Here is a 16501-nt window from a genome sequence, read left to right on the forward strand (position 1 = left end):
AGCGTATTGTCTTTGTGAGCGGGAAAAAAGCACCATTGACATGTGTCAAGTCGATGTACGGATGCGAGTGGATGCTAAATTAGCAGATTAGCCCCGGAGCGATACCGACTACAGGCGTTACGTCTCAGCTGCGGACCATAACAATCAAATTACCGTTACTTCCGCCTTCTGGTACGGCTAAAACGCGCCGACTTTCGGAAATTCGTAAAGCGCAAAAATGCACGAAGAGGGTGTGGCGTGAAAATGAGCGGTTGGTGTGAACGCGGCATGACACAGCGATCAGGAGTTCACAGCAAGTGACCTTGTTTTTTTTAGTCAGTGTATAGTTGTCGAGTCTGGAATGTGCCTCAGAGACTTTCACACACACACAGCTACAGTAGAGAGTGTGTGTGTGTGTGTGTGTGTGTGTGTGTGTGTGTGTGTGTGTGTGTGTGTGACTACAGGAGCTGGACTGAGGCTCTCGGATGAGGAACCAACGGCGGCCGCGTCGGTCGAGGTTTCTGAGGTTTTCTGAAGCGCGAGTGCTGTTAAGAGTCCAATCCATTGTCGGTGTAAGCGGCGATTTAAAAAAAGAACGGTTACGCTGTGTAGCATACGAGTCTGAAAGTGTGTCGGCATATTCGCAGTTTCTGGTTTAGCATGAGGCTAGATAGTTAGCACCATCCAGAGGATGTTATGTTATTGCCAGGTATTAGCGAGGTCTGGAAACAGTGACAGTTGATGCGCAGAACCTTAGGACTGCAGCTGGTCTGGGTTCCCAAGGGTGCTTGGAATCCTTGAAAGTCCTTGAAACATATTCAAGGCCCTTGGGCATTCTTGAAAATCGCCCTAAATAGACACGGCTCATTGAAAGTGATTGATTTTTGTGCAAGAAAGAAGTCGAGTTGATGTTTAGGTAACATCAACTCGCCTCCCTTGTTTGTTTACCTTGTTTGTTAGAGTGGTAATTACTAGCTAACGAGCTAGCAATGAGCGAGTAACGTTAAGCAACGGAGCGCAAATGAGGATCTGATGCCTGGTAAATTGAAGATTCAAAGCTCTCCAAGATCGACGTCATGGGGGCGAAGCGACTCTTTCAAGTTAGCCTCGCATCTTAAGCGGCGTCAGCGCATTCGGTCCATGAATTTTGAGGGAATTGGTCCTGGAAAGTCCTTGAATTTGATGTCAACCAAGGTGTGGAACCCTGGATCCCCAAAGTATTTTGAAGGTCACCTGAGCCTTGGGGCGCTGGCTGTGATATTTTAGCGTTATTTTAGACGCTCGACGCGACAGAAGCGAAGAAAACGGTTGTCGGCGGCCACACACGAGTAAAACACAGAAGCACGCGAAACCAATGTGTGTTCTGTTTAAAACAAACGCACATGAGCGGGAGAAGGAGAAGGAGAAGGAGGGGCGGAGCGTCAGCAGTGAGTTTTTACAACAGTGAGGATAACGTGGGAGACGATATGTACTCCAAAACTGTAGGGGGCGCTCCGTAGAGGCAAAACAAAAAGGAGCCCAGACTTGTCTTAAGAAGACATAAGAACTGATTTTGTGGAGCGTCACAAATTCAACAAAAGGAAAAACAAACAACAAACTTTAAATATATCAACATAAATAAACAAAGGAAAACTAGTGTTTCCTTTATAAACATTTACAAATAAATACTTGGTTTTGACCTTTTTTGACCTTTTTGGAAATCTTAAACTGCCAGAATAGATTTTGAGTGAGGGAAAAATTTGGTATTTGCTTTAAAAAACAAAACAGCGAAACACAACTTCTACTATTGACACGCTCAGTGTCCTAACACTGGTGTGTGTGTGTGTGTGTGTGTGTACTTACAGTATACTGAGCGCAGACACTTAAGACTGCGTCGTCCCCAACTCTCTGAGACCGAATGAACACTTTTAAATAAATATATAGACAATTTCTTAAAAAGATTTTAAAAAACAAAACAAAAACAAAAGACAGACCAGGAAAGTAAGAGTGATGTGAGGAGGTGAGAGGTTTATGTGCCGCTCTTCTGCTCCCATTCCTGCAACACAGACACAGAGAGAAACATGATTACGTTTGAGTGCATTAAAAAAGTCCAGTGTGTAAAGTTTAGGTGAAATATTGTTTTAAAACCACCAGAAAAATGAGCTTGTTTTGTGTAAAGCAGGAGCCGGGTCAGCGCTACAGGAGCTCACAATAGAATTTTCATGCTAGCTAAAGGCTACAGAGGCTCTGCAACTCACTTCAGGCAGAAGAGTGAGGTTTTGAACCAGATTTTAAATATGTACATCAGCAATTCTCGGACAGGTGTAATTCCATTTAATCAAATGAGAGAAATACTTTTTTTTGCTCTTCTAACATAATCTAATCCAGTTTAGAGGGCGGTTTCACTCATATTTTCCTCCCACTTCAAATCACGATGATGCTGCAGTTTGGTCCAATTTGGTCGAATTAAACAACTTTTTTATTGATTTATTATTTTATTTTTTTCTGTAAAACGTATAACTTTATATTTCCTTTGAAAGGAAATGACTTTGACGTCGACTTTTTCTCAATTTCATTTTTACCTTTTCAATCCCAACTTCCTCTAATCATCAGCAGTGGATCTGAGACATGTCTCATCCCCACAACAACAAATAACACATTTATCTCTGCAAATTCGTAAAAAAAAAACAGTATATTTTTTGGCCCTTTAAGTGTGCAATATTGTTTGCCCATGAAGAACATCAGTGATACGACACGAGAGTAAACGGCACACAAATGTGTTATTTAGTAGGGCTGGGGAAAAAAATCGATTCACATAGGAATCGCGATTCTAATCATCCATGATTCTGAATCGATTCATAAACTTCAAAAATCGATTTTTGAAAAAATAAATATATATATATTTTTAGTTTTAGTATATTAATAATTTCTATTTTGAAAAACCACACAAAAACACCAGTTTGTGTTATTTGTGTACAGTTTATTTTTGTAACTTCTGGGAGAAAAAGGCAGCTAGTCTAAGTTTTTGTACAGGAAGTAAGTTTTATTTGTTTTGAATGAATAAATGTTAAAAGGAACCCCGGCTATAAAACTTGTAGTTCTTAAAAGATAAATGTTAGTATCAGTTTTAATAAATTGATATAAAAAACCTTCTTGATGTCTTCGTTTTTATAAAATTTGTAAAAATAGTTTAACTCGTATGTCGCCGTTGTTGTTTACGTCGCAATGCACTCTGGGTAGTGACGTATAAAGGTTGTACTGGGGGCTTCGGGACCCTGTTGTGACTGTTCAGCACAAACATGTCATCTGTTCAGCCTTTTCAATTTGAACCCGAGCGAAACATACAGGAGGAGGACAGCACTGACAATGTTTCACAAAACGAGCATCAAAATGAAGCGCAAGAAAGACGGGATGAGGCGAGAGTGGGACAAAACCGGTGGTGTGTGTGCGGCAACTGCGTCTCCATATATGGATATACAGTGACGCGGCGACTGCAGACGCGGGTTGTCTGCTCAGGAGAGCATCCAGCGTCTCTCGTCTCTGCCGCTTTTTAACGCGGATTTCACTCGCTTCACGCGGGCGTTTAGGCTCCTTATGTGGGAGAATTGTCGGACAGGCATTTGGTTTAAGTCTCCGTTTGTATCCACCCGCTCCGGTGAGGTCTTTTAGCAGCTGTGGTCGACTAAAAGCCTCAAATGCTTATGGCGAAAAATGTCGAGAACACAGCCGCGGATCTTTAGGAAGTTGTCCTTCCACAGGCATCTTCCCACTCCTTTCTCCTCTTGTCAGTGGGAAAGCTGTGTAAACTCACAGCACTTCCCTTGTTGCCTTTCGATAAAAGCCAATCGAAAGTCGCCCACAGCTGCTAAAAGACCTCACCGGAGCGGGTGGATACAAACGGAGACGTAAACCAAATGCCTGTCCGACAATTCTCCCACATAAGGAGCCTAAACGCCCGCGTGAAGCGAGTGAAATTCGCGTTAAAAAGCGGCAGAGACGAGAGACGCTGGATGCTCTCCTGAGCAGACAACCCGCGTCTGCAGTCGCCGCGTCACTGTATATCCATATATGGAGACGCAGTTGCCGCACGTACACCACAGGTTTTGTCCCACTCTCGCCTCATCCCGTCTTTCTTGCGCTTCATTTTGATGCTCGTTTTGTGAAACATTGTCAGTGCTGTCCTCCTCCTGTATGTTTCGCTCGGGTTCAAATTGAAAAGGCTGAACAGATTACATGTTTGTGCTGAACAGTCACAACAGGGTCCCGAAGCCCCCAGTCAACCTTTTTACGTCACTACCCAGAGTGCATTGCGACGTAAACAACAATGGCGACCTACGAGTTAAACTATTTTTACAAATTTTATAAAAACGAAGACTTCAAGAAGGTTTTTTATATCAATTTATTAAAACTGATACTAACATTTATCTTTTAAGAACTACAAGTTTTATAGCCGGGGTTCCTTTTAACTTTTGTCTTAAGTTTGCCTTTGTGTGATCACATTATCTTATACAAACTGGATTGTTTTAAACCCATAATTTGCCTTAACACACTATGCATTGTATCAATTTTTTAATCGAGAATCGTTTTAATCGAATCGGTTGAATCAAGAATCGATTTTGAAGAAGATTCACATCCCTATTATTTAGTGACTCTGGAGAATGAGAATGAAGGACGTCTTTGACTGACCTTGGCCTTTCTGAGGACGTGTCCCCTCACCGTCGACGGCTTCTGTCCGGCCTGCTGTCGGCGGAGCAGCGAGGCGCTGTTGACCGGCAGAGAGCAGGACTCTGTGTCGCTGGTGTCGCAGCTGGAGAACGGAGAAGACTCCTGCGTCCGCCGCAGAATCGCCGGCGACTGCGTAAAAACAAACAAACACGGAGGGAGAATTAAGACGCGGTCGTGTGTTTGCAGACAAAGAGCTGGAGATTTGTGGTGAGCAAAAATCGCTGATTTCTGACCTGCAGGCCAGAGGAGCCGGCTTTGGGTTCGATGGTGAGGCCCAGGGTGACGCCTCCGCTCAAGGCCTTCTTCAGACTCTCCTTCACCTCCGTCACCTCCAGCTCCAGGTTCACCCTCTCCTCCTCTTTCTTCCGACAGTCGTCCTCCACCTTCTTCAGTCGCTCCGACAGGGAGCCGTGTGAACGTTTGCCTAAAGGACGGAGGTGCGGGTGAATTCTCTGTGACAGTTTACACACGTTTGACTTTTCCGTTCCTCTGTAACATCTCGTCTCTTTACCGGCAGCAGCCTCCACAGCAGAGCGCAGGTCTCTCCTCTCCTTCTTCAGCTGTGTCAGATGGTTCCTGATGTCCTGTTTCCTCTTCATCAGCTCATCCTCTTTGGCCTGCAGCCGCTTGGCGTCGGCCTCCACGCGGTTCTTCCCGTACTTGCACTGCTCGGCATCTGGATCACAGAGATTTGGTACAAATCATGAATTTGAGCGTTCTCTCGTTCTGATCCACCACACAATAAGAAAACCACAGATTGACTTATTGCCTTCTTTTACAGTTCTGCACGCAGGATGTGGACCATGTTTAGTCTTTTTTCAAATTTATAGACCCCTAAACTTGTCCCTTTTAAACACTTTGATTTTTTTAACTTCCTGCACCAAAGTCCATTCAGAAAAACATCCATTTTAGCTCACAGGGACATGGCTTCTGCCTCTGTTGGCACGTTTGTGTCACTTCAGTAAATCCCGAATGACGGATTTCGTACGCCGTAGTCACAAAATACCACAAGGAGGCAGCAGTGGATCAAAGAAACTCACCTCTTTCCCGTGATGTAAAAATCACACATTTTCTCTATGGACTTTGGTGCAGCAGAGTGATCGGTTTACAAAGGTGGATATTACGAAGTAAACTTAAGGGTCGGTAGATTTTTTTTTATCCATTTTTCAAAACATCACTCTTACATTTTTGTGCACATAACCAATGCACAACTTTGGGGTAATGATGATGTCATAGCTCCGCCTCTCTAGCTTCACACCCCAATGATCCAGTTCAAACAAACAGAACTTTTATGTGAAGAAAGAAAGAGACTTTCTATGACATGAAACCAGGAACCGCTTAAACCAACATGTGAGCTGGGGAAAAAAGTAAAAATTTGATTTGGTCCTTTATTATCAGGCCACTGTTGAGACCTGAACCCACACACAGCCTCAGGAAAGCCAATAATTACACCAAGACGATGCCTTCACTGAGCGGAAAATACACCATCCGTCGTGGTTTGTGTGTGTGTGTGTGTGTGTGTGTGTTTATGAAGAATAACTCAATCGAACCACAGCTGACTTGTTCAAATTCAATCCCCCTCATTTGACGCTGGAACTCCCGACGACTGTGCGGTAAATCCGACACGACACATATTTGGTGTTTTCCAGTCTGACATTTGGTGGTTTTAAAACCCGCCGCGTTTTCACACATTGGGCCAATAAATCAATAAATAAATCAATAAATAAATCAATTACGACCACATTTTCGCCCTCATCCACTGAGCTGGGCCCGCGTACGTCACACAAATGGTCTTTAAGGTTTTCAAAGTTATTTACTCCCTCCCATTAAGCCCCCGACTGTAATTTGGATATCCTACATTTTCCAAATGGCTGTGGAGCTGAGCTTTGCTCGAAAGCAATCAGTGGTGGTGAGGCTGGAACTGGGGGGAGCCAGACTCTCTGTCTGCTGCTCGCTGTCAGCACACGGCGTGACTGGAGAAGGTGGACGACAGTCAGGAGTCGCCGCGTTCTAGTTTAATCCAACAAGTTTGACCTTTGTTCCTCTTGCGTTACTCACCGGAGTTGTTGCGTTTCAAAGAGGCCGTGCCGTTTATCCCATTGACACCATTCTTCTTCAACAGGTTCTTTGGCTCCGCCTTCTGTTTTGATGCCACCCCATTGGTCGCTGTGCCCTTTTTTCCCTTCAGCTGATCGGGAAAAGGAACAAGGAGGAGGAGGAGGAGGAGGAGGGAGACTTTTCAATTTAGTTATTACTGCAAACAAATCACACAAAGTGTGGGGTCACTTAGAAATGTCCTTATTTTTGAAGGAAAAACACTTTTTTTTCAATGAATATAACATTAAATGAATCATAAATACACTCTATACATTGTAAATGTGGTAAACGACTATTCTAGCTGCAAACGTCTGGTTTTTAATGGAATATGTACATAGGTGTATAGAGGCCCATTTCCAGTGTTCTAATGGTACATTGTGTTTGCTAATGGCGTTAGAAGGCTATTGGATGATTAGAAAACCCTTGTGCAATGATGTTAGCACAGCTGAAAACGGTTTTGCTGGTTAAAAATCATTATTTCTAATCTTGTCAATGTCTTGACCATATTTTCTATTCATTTTGCGACTCTTTTGATGAATGAAAGTGCGACTTTTAATGGAAAACACAACAGAAATTGTATAGGTGAGCCCAAAACTTTTGAACGGTAGTGTACAAAACGCGGAAAATATACCAAAAAAAAACCGCAATCACGTTGCGGAAATATTCCACTTTCACGTGTTAAAGCTCAAATAGGAAAACGGTCAAAACGCAGCTCTCGGATAAGAAATTCTACAAGTTCCGAGGGTTTTGTTGTGTTTTTTTTAGCGTAATAAAGCATAAGTCACCTTGTCTCGGTAGACGAAACTCAGACACCGTCTGGACGTCTTTAAATGCAAATTTAAAAAGCTCCGTGACATCAGATCCACCAGCGTATCGAGAGACATGGGACAACAGACTTTGAACGTAATCTAAACGTGCAAAACATTACATTTTTCAATTTTTTGTGCATGCAGGAGTAGAGAAAGCAAAGGATCTTGTTCAGCGTTACGATGACGCCCTAGGATTCAGCCGAGGTTTTAAACCATAAGATTACAGCCTTCACTCGAGTTAATTCCAGAACAATACGTAGATATTGACGACGTGCGACACGCTCTTTTATTCCACTGTCTCCAGCGTCCTGCTGCCTGCAGCTGCGCGCCGCAAAAACCTTCCAGCTTCTTACTGTAAAGCCCGGAGCGCTACTTAGTGGTCGTGGAGGAAATGTTAACACGCCATCGGACAACGCCACACATCAAAGGAAGTGGCGGGGGGGAGGAGGAGGAGGAGGCGGAGCTTCCCACAACACCATGTGGTGACTTATGGGGCTGTGGAGGCGAGGGTGGTACTTAGGAGGAGGGCCGTAAAAAAAAAAAGTTACACACAAAGACGACGTCCATTGTGAAGGAAGGACACACACACAAATGCTTTACTTTATACTCAGATTGTTCTGCATAACACAAAACATCTGTGTGTTAAGGAGGAGCTTTTTCACATTAGAACACAGTTATTGATCTGTAGCACGTGTTATTAATAATAAATCAGTATTTCCTGCCTGTTTTTCCATTTTCCAACAACTTATTTACGGATTATTCTCCTACATTGAGCAGATGTTAAGTCACAAAAACTGAAATAAAGAAGGGTGAGAACAGTGTTGAAAGCGTGCAGGTTAGTGTGTTAGTCACCTGAGCGCCGTCTTTAGTCTTAGAATCACCAGAGATGAACTTTGAGGAGAGTTTAGAAACAGGAGCTTTGTAGTGAGTGGAGGAAGAGGAAGCAGAGGAGGAAGAGGGACGCTTAGACGGAGGATAGCGGGAGGTCAACTTAGGGGAGGGCATGTTCTCATAGAGCTCAGTGTTCTCCTCTTTCAGTTGGCGCCCCCCTGTGCTGGGAGTGGAGTACTGCGCCTCGGGGTCCTCGAGTTAGAGCAGGCGGGCGAGCGAGAGTGAGTGAGAGGAAGAGGAAGTAAGAGAGGAAAAAGTGATAGAGGAGACAAAACTGTTAATTCACATCAAAACAACGTTTTCTTATAAAGTAAATTAAGGCAAGGGTTAGGGTTAGGATTTCTCTTTTGGTTTCATGACAACACATTTAGTTTGTGCAACAGATAACAGAGGTAACAGACAGGAAGTATCCTTTTATTCAAGGATAAAATCGAGCCTGAGCTTTGATATTTTGCAGCCGTGGCAAATAGTCAAAAGTCAGAGTAGATCAGGAGAGCAATAAAGGGATTAGTGGTACGAGGGTTTGCTTTCACCTTGTTGTGGTGCCTTCAAAGCTTAAAAAAAGGTAGACATAATAATCCTCCAACTGCTTTCATGAGCAGTTAGCAAGGAGAGACGGGGTTAGTGAAGTCTTACCATTCCGTTAATGGGCACGTCGTCATAGTGCAGAGCTGTTCCAGTGGGACAGGCGTAGCCGTTGACTGGGTTGTCCAGGTACGGGTTAGGAGAGACGGCGCGTTTACTGGTGAAGCTAAAAGTAACAAAACAAAGCCGTGGTATTAAAACGACGTGTCATTCTTCCATCTGTGACCAGAGAAGTTAGGGAAAGGCTTGTTTACACTTTTTTTAATGTCACAAACCTTGAATTTCTGTGTCCACTGTGTAACAATATCTGCTCTTTTAAGCAACATAACTTCATAAGACAAGTGTGCTGATACTTACCCAGAATTACTTAACAGTTAAGAAAATAGATTTTTTTTAAGGCTTAAAAGGAGAATAAAAATATACAGAAATGGTTCCCCTCTCCCTCACCAGAAGGACTGCTTGGCCAGCTGGATGACGTTGGCAGTGGTCTCGACGTCGATGTAGTCGTAATGCAGCGCGGCGGGGTCAGTGGTGGAGCCGGTCTCAGCCAGCAGAACCCCCAACCATCGACCCAGCTCCTGAGAAGACGAGGCCTGCGAGAGGTCACAGAGAGAGAGGTTTATACGTGTGCATGAGATTCAATTTCTGCACTACAGTGAAAAGAAAATGCAGCAGAAAACCGACAAAACAGTGTCCCTTTGAGGTTCTTGAGGACATTTTAATCCTTGTTTTTGTCAGTGGAGTTCAGTCGTGAAGCCTCAGGATTTGAGGTTTTGACCTCACCTGCAACCAGACTCTCAATCACAACAGTAAAAGTGTACATTTTCCTCTAATTTGGGACATAATTCACAACATTTGACATTTAAAATTGGTGATTGAGACCATTAACTACTCAGGAAAATGTTCACTACAAACTTCCTCATTGACTTCCATTCAAACTGAGGCTTTTTTGTAAGCAGCAGTCGCCCCCTGGTGGTTATTCAATATATTTGGACTTCTGAGCTCCCAATCAGCAGCATTGTATCACACAGCTCCACATCATTTGTTGTAGTAATGGAGGAAGAAACCAAGTCAGGAGTCCTGACCACATGAGAGGAACACAGCAGATATAATGTTTGCATGTGCTAGCGTGGCTCTGTTATTTTTTAGTATTTTCCCTGCACAAGAGGAGATGGAACCACAAACTCGTACAAAATCTCACCTCCAGCACGGCCACTTCTTGGCTGTTACGCAGCAGGCGGAAGGCAAAGGGATGTTTGTGGTCCAGGCCGGGGCTGACCTCACAGCCTCGCAGCGGCAGCGAGGCGATGTGGCTCTTCAGGTCGTCGCGGTCCTTGTGCAGCAGCAGCTGGTTGTCCTTCAGGCGGCACCAGCGCTCGCGCCAGCGGTTGTTGGACAACACGTTCAGGTAGCCTGTCAATCAAAGCGGGGGGGGGGGGTTCAAACACTCACCACCTGCACCAAAGTCCACAGAGAAAATCAGTGTTTTTTAGCTCACAGGTTCACAGGAAGTGCTGGTCTACTGCGGCCTTGTTTGGTTACATATGTAGTGTGATGTTGTACCGATGTGACGACAACTAACATCGACACGACTTCCAACAATAAGTTAAAGGTGCATTATGTAATAAAACTAAATCAACTGGCCATAAAATCCTCCTAATATGTCACATAGACTCAGGAATAATGTTCATATAACAAACTGAACTCACCAACAACAACAGTACAGACAAAATATTTGCATTAAAATTTTTTTTTTGCAGACTGCAAATCATGTTTATGTTTTGAAATCATGTTTTGGCATGTGGCGCCACCTACCGCCGTCTACCAATCATTGCAGTCAGTAGAGTCTCAGCTGCCGAGCAACCACGGGTTGCCAGTTACGTCAGAAAACGAAACCTAAAAGACCTCTGTATTTTGAATTTGAATGTAGTAACCGTTTTTGGCCACATTCTTACATATGGCGCCTTTAACCTTGTATGATAATAGACTGTGGACAGCTAACAAACACAAAAAATAAATAAAGTACAGCGCCAAAGCCGAACCGTTCCACTCGCCGGAAACGAGCCATTGGGTAAATTTGACTGAAGGATTTCTGACACTGAAGTCACAAGATGACTTCTTTAAAGTAAAATCGACGATTTTCTCTATGGAGTTTGGTGCTGGAGAGTGAGCCGTTTACCAAAAACGACCGTTTCCAGCCTCAAAAGGCTTTATAATGGTGAGATAAAGATATTGTAGGACTTTAGATTAGACTTTAATTAGTGAGGCTTTTGTTTAAGTGGTTAAAATCTTTCTTCTTCTTCTTCTTACCACACGTGGGCACGTCTTCCTCGGCCGACGACGTCTGCTCGTCCGTGGACGGCTTCTTCTTCCCCAGCCCGATGATCTTGGTGATCTTCTTCCCCGCGCCTTTCCCCACCGTGCCCGTCTTGCTCTCCGACTTGGAGTTCTTTTTCCCTTTGCCTGAGACACAAGACAAAGACGAATGAAATCCATGAATCACAATGAGATCAGTAAAGCTAGCTTGTGAGAACGAGACTCCCGTGGACTTAATGCACCTTGCCATCGTTATCCAAATTACCAAAGGGAGATGTCTCGAGTTAATTTACGCTGATTCGATTACGCGCGGATGCTTTTTTTCAACCCTGTAACGAGGAAAAAGTGGAATCTTAAGATTCTACTGTAAACAGCCATGAGTTAGAAATGACTTGTAGCAGGTTTAATCAGACCCTGGTGGGTTCAAAAGCCTTTTGTCTGAAGGATTAGGATCAGAGGTCCTATCCAGAGAGAAGAGGAGAGGGAGAGGATTGACGCTGCACATTCTGCTGGAAGTCAAATAAACTGTGTCTGAAGAGGTTACGTATGAGCCGCTCCATCTCTCCGTCTGTTCAAAGGAGGGAAATAGCTTCTGCTTGGCTCACTGTTTTTAGATACTGTGGTCTGTGGTGTTTTTATGAGCATGTGTGTGTGTGTGTGTGTGTGTGTAAGAGGAAAGAAGAAAATTAAAGACGGGAAAGAAAGTGACGGGGAAAATAAAAGGTCAGATATCGACGCTGGGAAGAACGCAAAAATGAAGCACGTAGCAGAGGAAAATGAATGAACCTTAATATTAAGAGATAGAAACTTTTTGGATTTAATTTAAGATGAAAAAAAGAATGCAAACACACGTCATGCACTATGCAGGCCTGAGGTGGAAAGCAGACACACACACACACACACACACACCACGAGCTCAGGCCACAGATGTGAAAGGGATTCGCAAAGAAAGAATGGAAGAATTAGCGTTTTTCCCTTCAGGAGATGAGGCTCAGGAAAAGTCTGATCAGGTAAATTTGATTCCAGTAAATCAGCTCTTTTTTTGTTGTTTTGTTACCAGCCATGGAAGGAATGAAGGCTGATGAAGCGAAAAACGCTGCTCGACGTTAAGTAAAGAGGGAATATTCAGATTCTGCCTTGTTATTGAGAGTCTTTGCAGTCGTTACTGTAAGTTCACACAACACAAACGACCGCTAAAAGGTGGGCAATGTATCGATATTATATCAACAAATGAGTGAAATACCATTGTAAATTTCAATTAAAACCACTTATTTCATGTTAAGCCAAATTATTTGTGTATTTGTGCAAAATGTGACCACATTCATAGAGAATTTCCTAGTTTTTTTTTGCACGTAAACCCTTATTTAACATTAAAAAGCCAATGAAATAAACCAATAATGACCTGAAACGAATGGTAATTTATTTGAGTGCATTTACAGTGTATATTATTGCCAATTTTTTGGCTTTATATCGCGAATATACGTCTCATATATAGTGACATAGATGTTATATACGAGTTAAAAGTTCTCAAAATCAGATCGAACTGGTGACATTTGGAATTACGTCACAGTTCAAAGTTCACTTTCGCTCGTTTTTTATGAACAAAAAGAAAAGAAAAGCAGTCTATTTTGTGACTTCTATTACAGCAACACTTCTTTTTTGAGCATAAAATGTGCTTGTAATTATTAATTATGACACCGACGCTCTGACTCTGGCTATATTATATTATTTCTTCAGCAGACGACCGCTGACACAGATCCTCTTTCCAAACTTACACAACCAGAGTTGATGAATCACAGCCCTGCGTCGCCTCCATAATAAACAAAACACTCAGAATTTAACAGCTGGTGGGAAATTTGTCCGAGACATAATGCTGGAAAAATGCACCGATCTTAACAAGGAGGAGTGTTAAATTTGAGCTTTTTTAGACGACCCAAATCACAGAAACGTCTCTCCCTGAGGACAATCTTCCTGCTGAGCAAACAGACGGTAAATAATCAGAGAACATTTCATCCGTGTCTCTTTGCTTTGGCGTCCAGTGTTAAAAATGCTCGTGTGTCACGCTTCATGCATTATTATCATTATCATAAATAAAGGCTCGCCCTTTTTTCAGAGTTCCTCTGAATTATGAGACACATGATGACGACGGGGGGAAACAGAAATATCCCCAAGATGTCAAACCTGGTTTGTGGATTCCCAGAAACAACACTGATTTCAGTTTGGGTTTTTTTTTCATTGCTTTAGTTATAAAATAAATGGAGCTGCATTATAGCAGTGTTTCATGGAGGGGATTAGACTCTGAAAACACCTAAATATAATCCACTTCCTCATTTTGTGTCCGGGTGAAACTTCTCCTCGTGGTTTTAGGATATTAATCCATTATTCCACGTTAATCTCGCCTTAAATTGTGTCCAAAAATGACATCAAATAACAGTCTACAGGCCGGGTCACACTATTCCTACCAAAATGGTTGTCCACCTCAGTTTCTCACCAAGAGTTCTCCCTCGTTTCTATATCCTTGTGTTTTCTTTGATCGGCGAGTTTTAAATGTGCAGGTAGCGGCCGACTTCGGCCGTCTTTTTAGTTACGTCTCGTTTGACCGTTTGGTTTGACTTTTAAGTCTCGATTAAACGCAGATTTCGAGATTTAGTTGGAATATCATCATGTCGACTTTAATCTCGACCGATCCACAGAAGCCTCAGACTTTGTGGGAACGTGAACGTGAGTTTTTGACCTGCTGAAAACTCTTCTTTCTCGTCTGGAAGCGGAAAAATATCAACAACGTCATCGAGTCTCTCTCTTTGGTGAGATTACCGACTGTAGCCTGAGACTTGACCGTCCAGCTCCTGTGGAGAGGTCACTCTCTGTGATCGAGATTAAAGTTCGATATTAACAGTTTCCTGAAGAGTTAACGGTGTCAATTGCTCGTTTTTTAAGTTTTCTTCATAATAAAAATAAAACACGACGATACATTTGGTTCCAATTTGGAGGAAAATAGATCATAAAGTTTTCTGTGACGTCTCTGAAGTTCCGGTTGCAAAGACCCAACAAGGCGTTCACAATCACAATCATCATGCATTAATTACTCCAGTAAAACTGACTGGACGCAGAAACTCTTCCCTTATTTTATGTTTACCAGCTGTAACAGACTTTTACATTTGCAGGACTCGTTGATATTCCAGTGGTTCTGATCGAGTTGAGAAGGGCTTAGTTTGACTCAGGTAGCAGCAGGGACATTATTGGACACTCACTTACAGTCCTGTGAAACATGACATGAAAAAACCCTGCTACACTTCAACTGTAGCCCTTGTCTATCAACCAGTGCGGTCGATAGACTGGCGTCATCCTCTGCCGCTCTTGAACGTCCTATCATTATGGTGTTTTATTCTTCTTTCCATTGCAAATGAAGCAGAAAGGGATTTTCCAAGTTAAGTTTTAGTTTTTTTTTTTTTTTTTTAGTTTCCCACTAACGCTAAAACACTCTGCTGAGCTGGATGTAAATGAATCATTTCTGGTAGAAACAGATGTTTTTTGTTTTTTTTCCCCCAAATCATTTCATTGTTGTTGCCGTGGAGCCTCACCTTGGTCCTTGGGGTCGCTGTGTCCGTTCTCGTGGGGCGCCTCTCCGTCTGAGCTCGGCCTGTCACATGACGCCTTCTGCGGGGGGGAAGAAGGTACCAAAAAGTCATCAAAACAGACATTAACACACGAATACTGTACAATCTGTGTAATTACGAGAAGAAGAAAAAAGCATTAAGAGCATCTGCAACATGTTATAGATGAATAATTAGCCTTTAGGCTGTGCCAAATTGGAGTCGGTTTGTCATTAAAAACCTCTGATGCAGGCCTTTTTCCCCCTCCAATAAACACACATGTGTATACAGTGCAGACGCACATGTAAGTGCTATTTTTTTTTTACCAAATGAGAACCAATAAGACGCAGTTTCCTTCTTTTCTGCAGCCCAGTGTGATTGTGTTTAATTGTGCCAAGAAAAGAGGCCCTCGGGGGGCAGAAATGAGACAAATTGGGCACCATACGTCAATCCAATGAGTTCCTGTTGGGGATTATTCCTTGCACAGACCTAATATTGATGTGTATGACAACTATAATCTGGTCTTTGCCTTCGTTAACCTGCGTTTACCTTTTCCAGTTCTGGTTTGTGCACAGGAGATCCGGATCGAAATCCGTCCAGGTCCACGCTCCCGTTAACGCACACCTCGCGCATCACCTGCAAACACACAAGACGCAGCACATCAGCAGCCGCTCAACGTTATTACTACGTCGGCAAGCGTGATCCGAACACATGGGTGTGTCCCCCCGAAACATTTCCTCACACGACGGCCACATAATTAAGAAGCTCATTCCTTCAGCGTAGACGGCATGCCTGGAGTAATGTGGGCCACATGTGTGGTGAACTCCCTCCTCCTCCGTCGTTCTCCATCATGCTACTGAACGGCAGCCAAAGGCCTTCGAGAGGCAACGCAGGCGATGAGGTGCGCGGCCTGCAGGAGGCGGTAGAGAGTGCGCAAGAGCTTCCTATCAGAGGAGTTTTAGGCTCTGTCTGTGTTGAGTACACATCTTTTTGGTTTTTAGGTTTGTCAATTGTTATTTATGTTTGTGTTTTTATAATTCAGGGGTTTTAGACTTGTGTGTGGATAAGTTGTTGGTTTTGTATATCAGGTGTTAGTCATTTTATTGCATTACTTTACTATTAGGGCTGCAACTAACGATTATTTTCATAATTATTTCCATTATCGATGAATCTGTGCATTATTTCCCTGATTAATTAAGTACTCGTTTGGTTATTAAATGTGGAAAAATGTTGATCCATGTTTCCTAAACCTTGAAATGATGATGTTCTCAAATGTCTCGTTTTGTCAACAAACCAAAATTATTCAGTTTTAATTAATTTTTCCTAAATGGAGCAAATAAAGAAAATATTCACATTTAAAAAGCTGAGTTCCAGCTGTTGTATATACTTTTCACATGCACATATCAACAATTACTCTACATAGTAGGTTATTTGTTAATTTGCTTATACTTTAGCTCTTTTATTTACTGTATATATACTTTATATTGCTGTTCAATTGTTCTATTTCTATCCTTAGTTGACGTAGCT

General features: G+C 42.8%; 1 protein-coding gene across 2 annotated transcripts in view; it reads right to left on the reverse strand.

The window, feature by feature from the left end:
• Positions 1-1715: 1715 nt before the first annotated feature.
• afap1 (actin filament associated protein 1) overlaps positions 1716-16501 on the reverse strand; it is a 56624-nt gene continuing 41838 nt past the window's right edge. For both annotated transcript variants that reach the window (XM_083903302.1, XM_083903301.1), the window contains exons 7-17: positions 15524-15610; positions 14963-15038; positions 11376-11528; positions 10267-10478; positions 9513-9658; positions 9117-9231; positions 6742-6871; positions 5195-5359; positions 4917-5107; positions 4645-4812; positions 1716-2014 (exon numbers count right to left, since the gene is read on the reverse strand). In XM_083903302.1, coding sequence (XP_083759428.1) covers positions 1988-2014; positions 4645-4812; positions 4917-5107; positions 5195-5359; positions 6742-6871; positions 9117-9231; positions 9513-9658; positions 10267-10478; positions 11376-11528; positions 14963-15038; positions 15524-15610 — 1470 coding nt within the window. In that variant the 3' untranslated portion in view covers positions 1716-1987. The remainder of the gene's footprint in view (positions 2015-4644; positions 4813-4916; positions 5108-5194; positions 5360-6741; positions 6872-9116; positions 9232-9512; positions 9659-10266; positions 10479-11375; positions 11529-14962; positions 15039-15523; positions 15611-16501) is intronic.

This window comes from Microchirus variegatus (genome assembly GCF_963457635.1).
Source record: "Microchirus variegatus genome assembly, chromosome: 2".
Taxonomy (NCBI): domain Eukaryota; kingdom Metazoa; phylum Chordata; class Actinopteri; order Pleuronectiformes; family Soleidae; genus Microchirus; species Microchirus variegatus.